The 14,924-nt window shown below is 37.4% G+C and overlaps 1 protein-coding gene across 1 annotated transcript in view; it reads right to left on the bottom strand.

Annotated features, from left to right (window-relative positions):
* GPC5 (glypican 5) overlaps positions 1-14,924 on the bottom strand; it is a 644,868-nt gene that overhangs the window by 395,376 nt on the left and 234,568 nt on the right. Inside the window, exon 3 of the mRNA XM_079903067.1 lies at positions 10,537-11,225. Within this exon, the coding sequence (XP_079759193.1) occupies positions 10,537-11,225 (689 nt within the window). The remainder of the gene's footprint in view (positions 1-10,536; positions 11,226-14,924) is intronic.

The following is a 14,924-nucleotide window of genomic DNA, read 5'->3' as shown; positions in this document are numbered from 1 at the left end:
TGCACCACAACTACTGAGCCCGTGTGCCACGACTACTGAAGCCTGTACTGGCCTGTAGAGCCAGTACTCCACAACAAGAGAAGCCACCGCAATGAGAAGCCTGCGCACCGCAACGAAGAGTAGCCCCCGCTCACCACAATTAGAGAAAGTCTGTGCGCAGCAACGAAGACCCAATGAAGAAAGAAAGAAAGAAAGAGAGAGAGAGAGGGAGGGAGGGAGGGAGGGAGGGAGGGAGGGAGGAAAGAAGGAAAGAAAAACTAACATATGACGAGCGGTTGTGAAATATTTGTTCAATTCCTTAATGAGGGAAAAACAGCCCAGTAAAGCTGCTTGACAGTAAATACCAGTGTTATAGTCAGTGAAAGAAGGAACCCCAGAATATTATTCTAAAATGAGATGTAGAAGATGATTAATATTTTTCAGGTAAATAAAACAATAACTCTCCAGTTTGCTTTCTCTATCAGATGAAAATAACTTGTGATTCAACAGGACAAAAATTATTTGCAATGTATCGATCTTCCGTAAAATAACGTCTGACTCTACAGGGCATAGTAAGGTCCTTATACACAGAAATAGCACTGAGTAATGTTTGCCTTCTTTTCATTTTTTTGGATTATTTTTCCCCATACTTACTACTTTATTGGCGGAAGCTATAACCACCTATCATTTGACAACATGGTGGATTTTTTTAGAATCCTTCTCTATGCAGTTCGAGGATAAAGGTTTCCTAACCCTAGATTAAAACCTGGAGGTCACCTTGAAATGCACAGTTCCTTGCGCAACAGTGATATCTAGCATCAAGCATCTACTACTGGTTGATGTACTGAGGTGGGATCTTCTTCAAGTAAGACTATTCATATAGTACAGACAAATATAGCTCAAGGTCATTGACGAATTTAGTATGTAGCCAAAACTGACTCTCTCACACCCTACCACGCACTTTTCCTGGCTTTCTATTTTTATCACTATTTATATTTCCCTTGCATAATTTTGACACCAAGAGGGTTCCGTCTACTTATTCTAGTCTCCAAATGAACACACAGATAGCTGAAAATGGAGTAAGGAGAAGGCAAGCCTCAAGTTTAAAAGGTAGGAGAGTCTACCTGTCTCTGCTGCTGAAGGGTTAGATGTCAGCCACTAACCCTTCTGGTCCACGCAGTCCCTGTGGGCTCAGACAGAGAAGAAAAGTGGAAGGGGAACAAAAGATCACAGTTAGACTGCACATTCTTGAAATGTGAAGACTTTGAAAATTCCTATGATTTCTTCTTTAGTTGTTAAATGTGAAAACAGAGAAGTGAGTCAAAACCCATCATAAGGCCACTCTCACACTTGGCCCCTACACACTCAAGGCGAGCCAGACACAAACCAAGGGCACACGGAGAGTCAGAGTCTTCTCTGATCATCCTGGGCTGGGTTAGATCTCCAAAGCCACAGAATGAAAAGTTCATTGAAGAACAAGAGGATCAGTGGCCACTGTCGGGGGCCTGCAGCCCTTCACCATGGAGCTTCCCAAACATAAACAACTACAGACACAGAAAGACATTTCCCTGCTTAGTTCTTGGGGCAGCCAGGAAACACCTAGTATGGCCGGAGGTGTTGGCCATCCCCTCTGCCCTACGGAGCCTCGTCGGTACCCCAGCGTCACGTGATGTGACCGCTGACATTGTGGGTTCAGATGTGGGGGGCACATCTTGAGAGACACTGTTTTTCTTGTCACTTACACCACTTCCAGTGAGGAATGCTCTGGTTTCTATGCACCATGGACATTCTGGGCAGAATTCTCAGTGCAGGGCTGTATGATCTGCTATGGCCATAGGAACGTGGCAGCCTGAGTTGAGTCATCAGTGGCCTTGGGGGCCATGGGGAGCCCACTGATGGCTGTGATGTCTGTGTGATACTCATCCTTGGAGACTCCATGCCCAGCAGTGGCAGTGCTGTCAAGGAGCTTAGCACAGGCCCAGATCCCCAAGAAATGCTGTGAGTGATGATGGCTTTTATCGTCACAGTGAGGGTTTTGTGCTTAAAACTTTGCACAAAAGGAGACACAAAAAACTGCCCACTGGAGTGTCTGTCCTTCTAAAGGAAAAATATCGAATTATTGAGAAATTTAGCTACTTTGGAAAGAGTCTGGAGACCTTAAATCACCCAGACTGGAAGCCAAACTTGAGAACTTACTCTAAGACATGGGAAATGTGAAGACCATGAATAAAGAGCTGAGAAGCTACATCTCTTTACTTGGGCTTAAGCCAAATACTTACAGAAAGCACAGAAAGGAGAAAAATCTCAATGTTTACAAGTTCAGCTGCTGGCTGACATTATAAGCAAGATTAAATATTTTAGGAAACACATCAAAGCAAACGAAACAAGGTTACAACCAAAAAAGCCTTCAAAATCCATCAGAAGAATGAAGGACAGCTTCAGGTAGCACTAACAGAGCCTTTGGAGGTAAATTCCAACCTTCAGAGAAGAATAAAGCTGCTTTCATAAAATCTCAAAAATGGAAGGGAAGAATGGGCAAAATTAATTTAGAAGGAAAAAAAAACCTCTCATTAAACCTTGCCTTTGGATTGAGTTTTTAATAATAAAGAGAGTCTGATCAAGACTCTAAATGAACACTTGCTAGAGAGGAGATATTGGGCTGCTGTTCTGGGGAAGGACAACATGAAGTGTGGAAACGTGGAATTGCATATGTCAAAGGCATCAGAAAATGGAGACTTCTTAATTGGTGAAGACAAAAGATTGCTGACTTATGAGACTGAGTTAATACCAGTTTACAAACTCTCAAAGAAAAAAAAAAGACAGCACATGTACACAAAATTACATGCAGAAGCTAAAATTATCAATGCACTTAAAAATTATCTGCATTAAAAATCAAAGCATTAAAAATCTCCAACCAAGAAAATGTTGTTGCATTCAGAAAACACTCAGGCAAAAAGGGAGAGGCAAAAACTCCAACAGAAATATCGCATCCTTGCTGCACTTAAGGAAAAAAACCAATTTTTTATGCAGTATCCAATTTAGAGAGAATTTATACCATTTAAGGTAGAGGAGAGCTGTTCCGAACCAGCCAAAAACATCAGTAATGTATATGAACAGCTACACACTTTAAAACTTCAAGCAAAAATTATTTCAGAAAAATTAAAAAGAATCGCTGGTTATTATTAAAACCTTCTTATTCCCAGAAGACACAAGCTCATATTATGGGTGTAAGAGTTCTGTTAGCTCAGAGAAACCTCAAAAACATAACAAAACAGAGGCATACATGATACAAAAATTGAGAAAGAAATTTAAAGGTTCTGAAAACTATCCTTCCATTCCCGATTTCCTAAAAAGTATATTTGATAGAGTCTTGAAACTACAATCAGGAATCCTCCAGATTCCAGATCCCTGAGGAAGGAGAAGCATCTGGTTTGACGGTGAGGGAATGAAAAAGTTCATGCCTGAAGTCTACCAGTTGTCAACCCCCAAGCTCCCTCCAGTGTGGCCAACTCCATCCTCGGTCAGCAGGTCCTCCAGGAGAGAAAGACAGAGCCGCGTGGTTAAAATCTTGATCTTAACAAGCAAGCATGTAAAGAAGAATTGAATAAAAAGGGAGTCAAAAGCCTACAAAGAAGAAGCTATCAGGCAAGGAGCATAGTAATAGCTTTCACATAGCTGATGTGTAAGATGTCCAAGATTGAGTCCCTATCTTCAACGCATTCCATTCTAGAGTACCAGGCAGGACAACTGAAGATGCAGACATTCATTCACCATAAGGGTGAACTCTCCAACGACTAGAGCTGTCCACAAACCTGGTGGACCATTATTCCCAGAGATCTGTGTCCAGCTTTCCCTTTATAGGACTTCAGGGTTTCGTAAGACACTGAATAATTTTTTTTCTTTCCCAGGAAATTAAGCAGAAATAAAGAATCATGATTATCAGTGCTTATTCTCAAGTAATTCATACCACAATCTTGCTCAGAAAGGTAAAATCACAAATTAATCATGCAATATTTTTTAAGTCTTATAAAATATCTATCCTTAAATTATGCAAGCTTGTTATCCAATGTGTTCCTAAAAAAATTTAGACTTACATATGAGGTACCTGGATCTTGATTGGTCCTCACCACTGCCAATCACTTCAAGAGAGGTTATCAAAGGGCCAAAGAGGACACCCCCTCCTCCCATGATCCACATGTGCAGGGAGCAAGTCTCCAAAATATGAAGGATTTGGATCTCATCAGGCATGTAAAGAAAATTCTTACCAGCTGGGGCTGAAAATATTATAGAAATATCTCAATTTTTTATAATGTTTGAGTAGAAAATCAATGGACAATAGGATTACCCTTTGACTTAACTCTAGTCAGAAAATTCTGTCTCATTCCACATCTGAAAAGAACTAAATGGGCCTACCATTGAGAGGAAAACCCACTAATTATTGCTACATGCTTTACTGCTACCATTTCTGTAAGAGCAAGCTCCCTGTCACTATTTAGTATCCAGAATTAAGTGGATGAAAACCTTTCAAAGTGATCTCTATCTACAATGATGAGTTGGACTGGATGACCTTCTCATAGTCTAATGAATCTTCCTTTTCTTTTCTATTAGCTTATAGATTTTTCTATTTTCAGTTAGCCCACTTTCATTGGATTCTGTCTGAGCTTTTACTTTTTCTCTAGAAGCTTATGTCTTCCCCCTTCAATTGTTGCTAATTTAATTCTTATGCCTTTCCCTTTTCTCTTGTCAAGCTCCAGTCTTATTCCTCAAAAGAACCAGCTCATCTGAACAATATAATAATTACAAGTTCGACATTAGCCCAACCCATCAGTTAAACAAAAATTAGGCAAAGGTAAAAATGATATTTTGATGAAGATGTCATCAAGATATATCAAATGACATGATGAAGGTATTTTCAATGAAGTCTTGCCCACCTACTCATAAACTTTGTCCACAGGTAGCTGATTTATAACCTTTGGTCACAGCCCTTTATTCTCTGTTAGCCAAGTACAAAAATATACGTGAATGAAAGCTCCTAAAAAAATAAACTTTGCTTCAGAAATAATGCATTGTTGGCTTTTGGTATATTGTTGGAAGAGGTCATCGAGAGGACATGACTGCCAGTTGACACGTGAGCGGGACCCAGGAGATCAGAGGCTCCTTACCTGCCCCCATCCCCCATCTTTGGAATGTATATACCACCCACCATTCCCACACTAGGGGCAATTTCAAGGACACAGACTTGAGAGAGTAATGTGTTGCCTTAACCTTATTTGTGCCATAGTCCCTATTATGTAAAACTGAATACAGAGTGATTTTTAGGAAAATATATACCACACTATGGAAGAAATAAAATAAAATTAGTGCTTTACCATAAATAACCCAGGCTATCATTTTAATTTTCCTTTCAATTTATATATAAAGATATCATTGAGATACCTAAAAACACATAATTAATTTATTAGGCTTTCATTTTACAGTTTCAGATCAATGTCGATGTGTAGAGAAGCAGTGATCAAATATTAGTTATCACAACAATGTAGTTTAATTAGTTATCACAACAATGTAGTTTAATTAGAGGGCATTAGTGTGGACAGTTCACCTTAAACTCAATCTTGAAAGGTATGGAAATTGAAGTACATAGCTATCCTAAAGTAATCGGGATGCAATCAGCTGAAACTGTACTAACAGTGCAAAGGTAAGAGATGTGGAAAACTGATTTTTTATTTACAAATACAGAGTGGGACTTTTATTGTTGGAAATTATGCTTTGGAACCCAGTACAGACTTAAAAACAGAAACTTTCTGTGGCAGCAATTCCCATTATAGGAGGCTCCTCGTTTCCCCAGGAAGTTCCCTCTTCCCGAAGATACATAGAATGTACAGCTATTGTATACACAGAGCCATTTTAGAAACTAGCTGAGAAACCCCTGCACATCAAGCAAATGAGAAAATACCCACATGGAAACAGGTAGCACAGGCTAGCGGGAACCCTCAATTCCCAGCTGTGGAAACACAGCATACCAAAACTTATGAGATGCAGCAAAAGCAGGAAAGTTTACACTGATAAACACCTACATTAAGGAAAAAGAAAGATCTGAGATAAACAACCTAACTTTATACCTCAAGGAACTAGAAAAAGAAGAACAAACTAAGCCCAACATTACCAGAAGGAAGGAAATAACAAAGATCAGAGCAGAAATAAATGAAACAGAGACCAGAAAAAAACAATAGAAAATATCAACAAAACTGAGAGCTCGTTTTTGAAAAGGTAGAAAAAGGACTAATCTTTAGCTAGAGTAAGAAAAAAATGAGAGAAGACTCAAGTAAATTAAATTATAAACGAAAGAGGAGATATTACAACTGACACTACAGAAATACAAAGGATCATAAGAGACCACAATGAATAATAATAGGCCAAGAAATTGGATAACCTGGAAGAAATGGATAAATTCCTAGAAACATATATCCTGCCAAGACTGAGACATTAAAAAATAGAAAATCTGAACAGCACCAATAATGAATAAGGAGATTTAATCAGTAATTAAAAAAAAAATTTTTTTAAACCTCTCGACAAAGTAAAGCCCAGGACTAGATGGTTTCACTACTGAATTCTTCCAAATATTTAAAGAAGAATTTTATTTTGTCAACTAGATCTCAATAAAGCTGAAAAAACCTTTTTATTTCTAAAATTGTATAGAATCAACATTCAGTTGAGTTTCTTGGTAACATTTGTTCCATTTAGAAGAGGTTGAAACATTGGAATTAACCCAGATCCTGCATTCTTATTTCTTTAATAAGTTAAAGCATTCAATTATATTAATAACTGATATTCTAAATTTAATAATAGCAGATATAATTTTTTAAAATATCAAGTTTTTGTTTACAAAATCAATAATTTCCTACCAAGAAATCATTCAATCCTTTAAATAATTTCCTACTAAAAAATCAATCATTCAATCATTTCCTCACAAAGGAATTACTGTTATCAAATAATTAGCAATTAATATCCATTAATATTAAAACACATTGTAGACTTCTAAATAATATTTTATAAAAATTCCAGTTTTGGGGTTTCCCTGGTGGTGCTATGGTTAAGAATCCGCCTGCCAATGCAGGTGTCACTGGTTCGAGCCCTGGTCTGGGAAGATCCCACATGCCGCGGAGCAAGTAAGCCCGTGCACCACAACTACTGAGCCTGCGCTCTAGAGCCCGCGAGCCACAACTACTGAAGTCCCCGCGCCTAGAGCCCGTGCTCCGCAACAAGAGAAGCCACCGCGATGAGAAGCCCACGCACCACAATGAAGAGTAGCCCTCGCTCACCACAACTAAAAGAAAGCCCATGCGCAGCACCGAGGACCCAACACAGCCAAAAATAAAATAAATAAATAAATTTAAATAAATAAAAATTCCAGTTTTTTCTTCTCCTTCAAGGAACATCTTTACAATTACCCACTTACGTTAAATGCCCATTTAAAATATTTTTTGAATTCTATACCACAGTAAGAAAGAGGTGTTCACATTGAAAGCATTTAAAACACCAGAGAAATCAATGAAGTATTTATAAAGAACATATGTACTAATAATTAGTAGGCTTTAAACAGTTACCACGTATAAGACACTAACCGAAGCTCATTTTATTCTCACAAGAACTCTATGATGTAGGTACTGTTTGTTATTGCCCCATTTCACTGAAGAGGAAACTCAAGAAAGATTAAATAATCAAGTTCCCAAACTCACAGCTAGTAAGTGGTAGAGACAGATGGGAAATCCAGTCTGAGAGTAGAGTCTGTGCTTTTAATCTCCATACTTTGATGGCCTCTGTTAATGCTTTATTAGATTTTTGTCTTAATCCCCAGAACGATTATAAAATTGAAATGCTCTCTTATAAATTAGATTTTGTTTCTTTAATGGTTTACCAAATAGAAGATATTTATAATTTTCTCAGGAAACTGAGAATTTTTTTTCCAGTTGAAATTCATCCAACGGAAGTTTGATACATCAGGTACCCCTATGGATTTCTTAAAGTAGCTGTACGTATTTACTGAGGACTAGACTTGAAAGTACTAGATCTCAGAGATTGCTTTGGGAATGTGAGAAAGTCATTATTTGCTGGCTCACCAGTAATTTATTTTGAATTTATTAAATTCATTGATGTGTGAACTGGTTATCAAAGCTTGATAAACAGCTTATAAATCACTTTGAAGTTGGCAGAAATAAATATAATGAGCCAATTTTCAAGGAATTTAAAGTCAGTTTCTCCTCTGTCACCATAAGTTAAAAAGAATGTCTCAGTTGTTTTATTTGGAAAAGAATCTACAATTTATTAGTAATAATTGATGTTCTTCAAGATAGTTAAGGACCATTTATTAAATGAAATAGAATTATTTGCTTAAAGGAAAGAATGCTCTTTGAAAATCCACCAAGGAGCTTCATATGACAAAAATGTTGTTAAAAGTTTATTTATAGAACGCAAGCATGATGATGATTCTAATCATTTATAATACTAAAGTAACCTGCTTCACCGAGGTTTGTTCAGGGCTGGTCCCAGAATATGGAAAGAATAAAGCAAGCTTCTCAGGTACCAAGTACCTACGAATGTCAGAGCCTTACCTTGTGTCACTTAAACCATCACTTCCTTCTTCATACAGGACAAAACAGACTCAGAGGGTTTTAGTAGCTTGTTCAGACCACATGACTAATGAGTAGGAAACTCAGGAGTTGAAACATGTCTATCTAACTACAAACCTGTATTAGTTTAGCCTTTGGAATAGAAAAAGTAGATATTTTTCTATGTGATAAATTTTAAGGATACAAAAAGGTCCTCCTGGGGCTTCCCTGGTGGTGCAGTGGTTGAGAGTCCGCCTGCCGATGCAGGGGACACGGGTTCAGGCCCCGGTCCGGGAAGATCCCACATGCCGCGGAGCGGCTAGGCCCCTGAGCCATGGCCACTGAGCCTGTGCTCCGCAATGGGAGAGGCCACAACAGCGAGAGGCCCGCATAACGCAAAAAAAAAAAAAAAAAAAAGAATCTTAAAAATCAGTTCACTTATATATATTAGAAAACTCTGGCCCTGAAAGGTTAAATGGCTTGTCCGAAATTATATAATAATTCAAATCTAGACGTGGTTTCAGATTTCTTGTACCTGTTTTCCTTCTGGAGATACTCAATATTATTGATGTTTTGTTTCCTGACCCTAAATGCTTATTCCTCATAACTATGAAATACATGAAACCTTAGAATTCTATTATAAACCTCATTTTGAGTTGGTTTATTATACCTCTTGCAAAAGTTTTGGTGCATGTATGATCTCCCTAAAGGAATGAGATACTGCAAAAAGACCAGGACCATTGCATATGGTTGGGAGCCTTGTTGACTACATAAGGATACCCAGTTGAATGAATCAGGAGTGAGAAGTGAAATCCAGCTCACGCTGGACCTGCTGAGCCACAGCATGGCACGACATCCACCGAAAGATGACACCATTTCTAATTTGCATAAAGGTACCATATTGGCTCACACAGGTACTGCAAAGACCTTGGAAGTTAGCAAGAAAAGGTGGGGTATGTGCTTGGACATAAAGATTTTCATATCCAATTTCTATTGGAAATTAATGAAAGGAACAGACTTACAAAGCCAATAATGAGAATGTTTATTAATTCAGTAAGTCAGTGCCCCGGTGGGGAGATGTATTCTGTTGGCACTAAGAGTATAATTTTATTTCAGGACAAAAGATTTAGGATAAACAGCAACAGTGTGTCTTACTTCACTGTATAGGATATGAGAACTATTACTAAAGGGGCTGGGAATATTTTTTGAAATGGTTCTACAGAAGGTAAGTGAAATAGAGAACTCTTATGTCCTTTGATTTGATTATTTTGTTTCTTAAAGTCTCCCTGGAAGAAAGCATTGTGCCATATATACCATGTTTTAAAAAATCGTCACACCACGATGGTGCCAGATTCTGGAGCGTCTCTGAAGAAACACTTTTGAAACCTAAGATATCAAGTGTTCATTTAATGACTATATAACTGGCATTTTCTATTTTACAGCTGAATACTTTTGAAATGCCAACAATAACGACCCATTTTTGGAGTACCAGGCACCATACTAGGTAGTATGCCTACACGATTGCCTAGCTTCCCAAAAAAGAATACTCCGAAAGTTATGTGTTACTATTTTCTTCTTATCAGTGAGGAAACTGAGGCTCAGAGAAGCTAAGGGACTTGAGAATTACTGGCAGACAGCAGAATCAAGTCTATACTGGTCCTGATTTTAAAACTGAGCCCTCTCTACCTCACTGAACTAACCCTATAAGAAGACTTCTACTTAGAGGAGGAACTGGTATTTTAGCTAACCAAAATTTTTATGTAAGAGGTAAAATACATTTAGAATTGAATATGATAACTCATGCATTCTCCTACTGTTTCCTAAAGTATTAGCTTGTTAAGCTGCCATAATTTAAAGTCCATGATGATGTGTTTATAATCCACACACTTTATGTAATATATAGCTAAGTGCTGAGTTCTAAGAAATCAGTAAACACCGAGTGGCTGCTTACCTGTTCCGATAATTTCTGTCCGTCAAGGTGAGCCTGCACCACAGCATCATTAACGAGCAAGTGGAAGTTCAGCAGCACGTGCTCAATGTCGTACGTCCCATGCATGGCATCTGACAGCTCTTCCAATGACAGGATGTACATATGCCAGTGTGGGTTAAGCTCTGCCATGTGTGCCAAGCAGCCTCGCACGACGTTGAGGCAGTATCCCATGCAAGGCTTACTGAGAGTCAGGCCTTGGCAGTGCGGGCAGTACTGCATCCTCAGGAGGGCTCTGCTGCACTCTTTGGAGAAGCGCAGATGGTCTGTGGTATTGATGACTTCAATGCCCAGATTCAGCGCCTGCAGAAATGTGCGACTGGGCAGCAGCGATCGCCCCATCTGCCCCAGTACTCTTTTGGGAATATTACCAAATGGACTAATGTCCCGGCGGGCCATCCGGATGCATTCTGAGTATTCCAGGGAACTGTCACCAGGGTTAATGAGATGATTGTAGACTAGAGGGAAAAGACTGTCAAAGAATCTGTTTACAAATTCTTCAGGATTAACATCCGCACCAAATAAATAGAGCCCTACATCAGTGAAGAACTCCTGGACGGAAGCAGCGGCCTCTAAGGCCATGTTCCTGTAGGTGTTGCAGAACAGTATACTGGTGTAATTTTCTGCTTGTCTGATGAGAGTTTCAAGGGTTTCTGTAACAAAAGCAGAAGTAAAGGATGAAAAGGCTTAGTATTCACATTAACACTGTTCATCCATCTGCTCCGGACAGTAAATGAGCTTAATGCAGCAAAACTAACCTAAGAATCTAAATGGCAATGCTCAGCCTACTAAACCCAAGTTAGCTTCCCAAGGATAACGCCTGGTGGAAGGTGGGCACTACACACGACACACACATTTTATAGATATGTATTTCCTAGGATCAAACACAAAAAGTGCAGAAATCAAAAAGAAGTTACATGTATAGTAAATTCTTATTGATTTTATTCATAGTCATTCATAACCTGCTAACGATAGAAAAAAATTGTCACTAAGAGAACAATTTCCAATCATGAGTTCATTATTTATAAAAGACAATGACATTAAATATTTGACTCAACACTTACCGTATTTTTATGATTTTACTTTTTTCTTTTCTTTTTTTTTTTTTTTCAGAATGAAAGCTAGTAGATTATAGACTAGTTACTACAAAGAGAGGTTAAATTCCCAAAGGGAAACCTGAGAATTGTCAGGCTTCCAGAATGTTCAAATTAAAAAGAAAATAAAACATTTCATGATTAAACCATCCTTAAAATTGTCAAACCTTGTTAAGCAGTGGGAAAATCATAAGTTGCATTAACTGATGAAAATAAGTAAGTGTGTGACCACCTTCTGAACTGTCTATCAACTGTTGTTTTAATCATCTTATCTTCAAAGGCTTTACTGTGGGATATTTCATTATCTTACTTCTATAATGAATGCTTCCAAATCAATTTCTCCAGAGAAAGAACAGAGAATGATTTATCCACAAATTAAAGGAGGTTATAGTAATCAGCAAGTGAAAATTGTATTTCAAAATGATAGCTTTAGACAGCAGCCAACCACCTCGGATATCCTAGTAATTACATTTTATAATTAGCCTAAATATGATACTGGACTGTGTTGATATATAATTAATTATAAAATTCATCAATAAAATTATCTCCCATAACCCCACTCTTGCAGTTATTTTAAATTAGGTTGTAAAAGACCACACAATAATTCAGCAATCAAACCACTGAGTATATTATAAAAAGAGATGAACAGTAGAATAAAATGAAATGATAAAAGCAAAGTTGCAGGGAGAGCTACTAATGAAGTGAAACTGTGTCATGAATATGCCATAATGTCATAAAAACAAACAAACAAAAAATTTCATGAAGAACACAGGCAGATAAAATACAATACCATGTATTCTGATTCTATTCCAAGACTGCTTCCTCTTGAGTTCCCAGCTTTAGTGTGGTATTTCAAGGTGCATGCTATAGACTAAATGTTTGTGTCCCCCCAACACTTCTTATGTGGAAACTTAATTTCCAACGTAATGGTATTTGGAAGTGGAGGCCTTTGGGAAGTGATTAGGTCGTGAGGGCAGAGCCCTCATGAATGGGATTAATGACCTTACAAAAGAGATCCCAGAGTATTCCCTTGCTAGTTTTGCCACACGGGGACACAGCCATCTGTGAACCAGGAAGTGGGCTCTCACCAGACATGGAATCTGCTGGTACCCTGATAAATTTCTGTTGTTTATAAACCACCCAGTCTACTGTATTCTGTTACAGCAGCTGGAACTAAGAAAGTGCCCCTACCCTACAATCAAAGGGGACAGCTTTAAAGGATGTTGCAACTCTATTGCAACACAGAGCACTCCAAACAAGATTGTCAACTAGGCAGGGCTCCTGTGTTTACCCACACCTCTCCAGCGCCCACTAGAGAATAAGCTACGTACTGTGTATTCAATGAAAGTGTGAAAGAATGGAATTAGTAGGGTGACTGAAGCCTTCAGTTCAGGTTAGCTGCCCTGCCAAGTGAGACTGCATTAACACCAGGTTTCCCCAAATGGCCTGATTACCTGGGCTGTGTGGGGAAACTACACATCACTGGGTCTCTGCACCGGAGTTCCAACTCAGTAGATTTGTCTTGGTTCAGGAGCCCCTATGTGACAAGCAGCCCCAGTGATACTTTCGATCTGGCCAGGTTTTGAAACACTGCAGTTGCAGGTAATCTGAGACACGTTCTCTATGCAAGCATTCCACCATGACAGTCTGACCCCAGAGCTGCAATTTCAGCCACTACACTGTCTCCACAGACCAACAGGAGTGAATGTGAAAAGGAAATTAAACCTTTGCAGTTGGAACTAAAATAAAACTGCTGAGACTATATTTTTTTCTTCAATAATACAGGCTCATTTTGCTTCTCAGCAATTTGTGGCTATGAATTGTGAAGTTGCAATGATTTTATTTACCAATAATGGTTAAATAGCAATGTTTGCAAACAATTTAGGGTTTTTTAAAAGATAAGGATAGAGTTAAAGAAACCCATATATCACAGGCACTCTTACATGCTTTCCACCAGGTTTTCTAAGGTATGTGCTATAGCTGCATTTGTGTCATTGATATCTGCCATACGATTCCCTGTACAGTTAATGTAGAATGCTTCCCTAGGCAATGCAAGCGTTCCATCTGATTCCTGCCAACTCTAAATGATGTTCAAAGACACAATTTTTTTAAAAAAATTTTAAAGTAAAAAGTAAAGTGTTTCTTTATAAATTCCATTCCCATTAAGTTATAATTTATAATGACTCAGGAATATATGGGATTTATCTTTTCAGATGCTATAACTCGTAGGTTTTGCAAGTTTATTTTATGAAAGCAATATTGAAAATATATTTAATATTTAGGAGCATCCATTCAAAATAAAAATGAGGAAAGTATTTCTAAATATTGTTATTTCTTTATAAGGCTGCTCTGCACTACTGTCAATAAACTAAGTTGACTACTGTTTGAGTTAATAATTAAAAAATAGATTTCTGAAAAGGTCTACAATTTTTTACCTCAGACTAGTTTTCCTCTGATTTAGTTTTATTTTTTAAACAAAATAACTAAATAACTGGTAAAAATTAAAAAGTCATATTAAAGCAACATTTAAAAACTTTCCCTTAATATTGTATCATTAAAATTTTAGTTTTCTTAATGATATATTGATTTTACCACCCTTTGAATAAGAGATTGCACACTCCCAGATATCAACATCTGATTAAATACTGAACACAAATGGCTTTTAAAAATATTTATTCTACAACAGATTTTCACTATGCTATTAACCCATCACAATATAAGGATTTTTCTTTCAATCTGTGTTAAAATCTGATATTGACATATTCCAGTTAATTGAATTCCCTAAACATATGTTACATGTTTTTGAATGTGTCTATTTGTGATTCTATGAATAAACATTTCTTAAATTCAGTCAATTGTGAGAACTGTTGTTCTATAATATATACATATGATTCTTTAATGCTTAGGAATAAACATACTTTTATGAATCTTTGGGCCTAATAACTTCATAAATTTTAATATATAAACACATATCAGTAACTGAGCAATCTAGAAACCAGCTAATTGGATAATTTTGTTAGTAATTTTTTCTAAAACGTTCATAAAATCAGAAGTTGAATTTACTAAAATTAGTTGTTTGTATTAATTCTGAATTTGCTAAACTATCATTTTGTTCTCCTACTATGTTTAACACGAAGTTGAGTGCTTTCATTTTATGGAATTAACATTATGATTTTAACAAGAATTTAAACTTGTCAAAAGAATTGTCAAATGAACAAAATATTTTGCAGTTCTGAAAAAAGAATAACTGACATACAA

This window comes from Stenella coeruleoalba (genome assembly GCF_951394435.1).
Source record: "Stenella coeruleoalba genome assembly, chromosome: 18".
NCBI lineage: Eukaryota > Metazoa > Chordata > Mammalia > Artiodactyla > Delphinidae > Stenella > Stenella coeruleoalba.
Note: the sequence above shows the minus strand (reverse complement) of the source record. Positions and strands in the feature narration are given on the sequence as shown.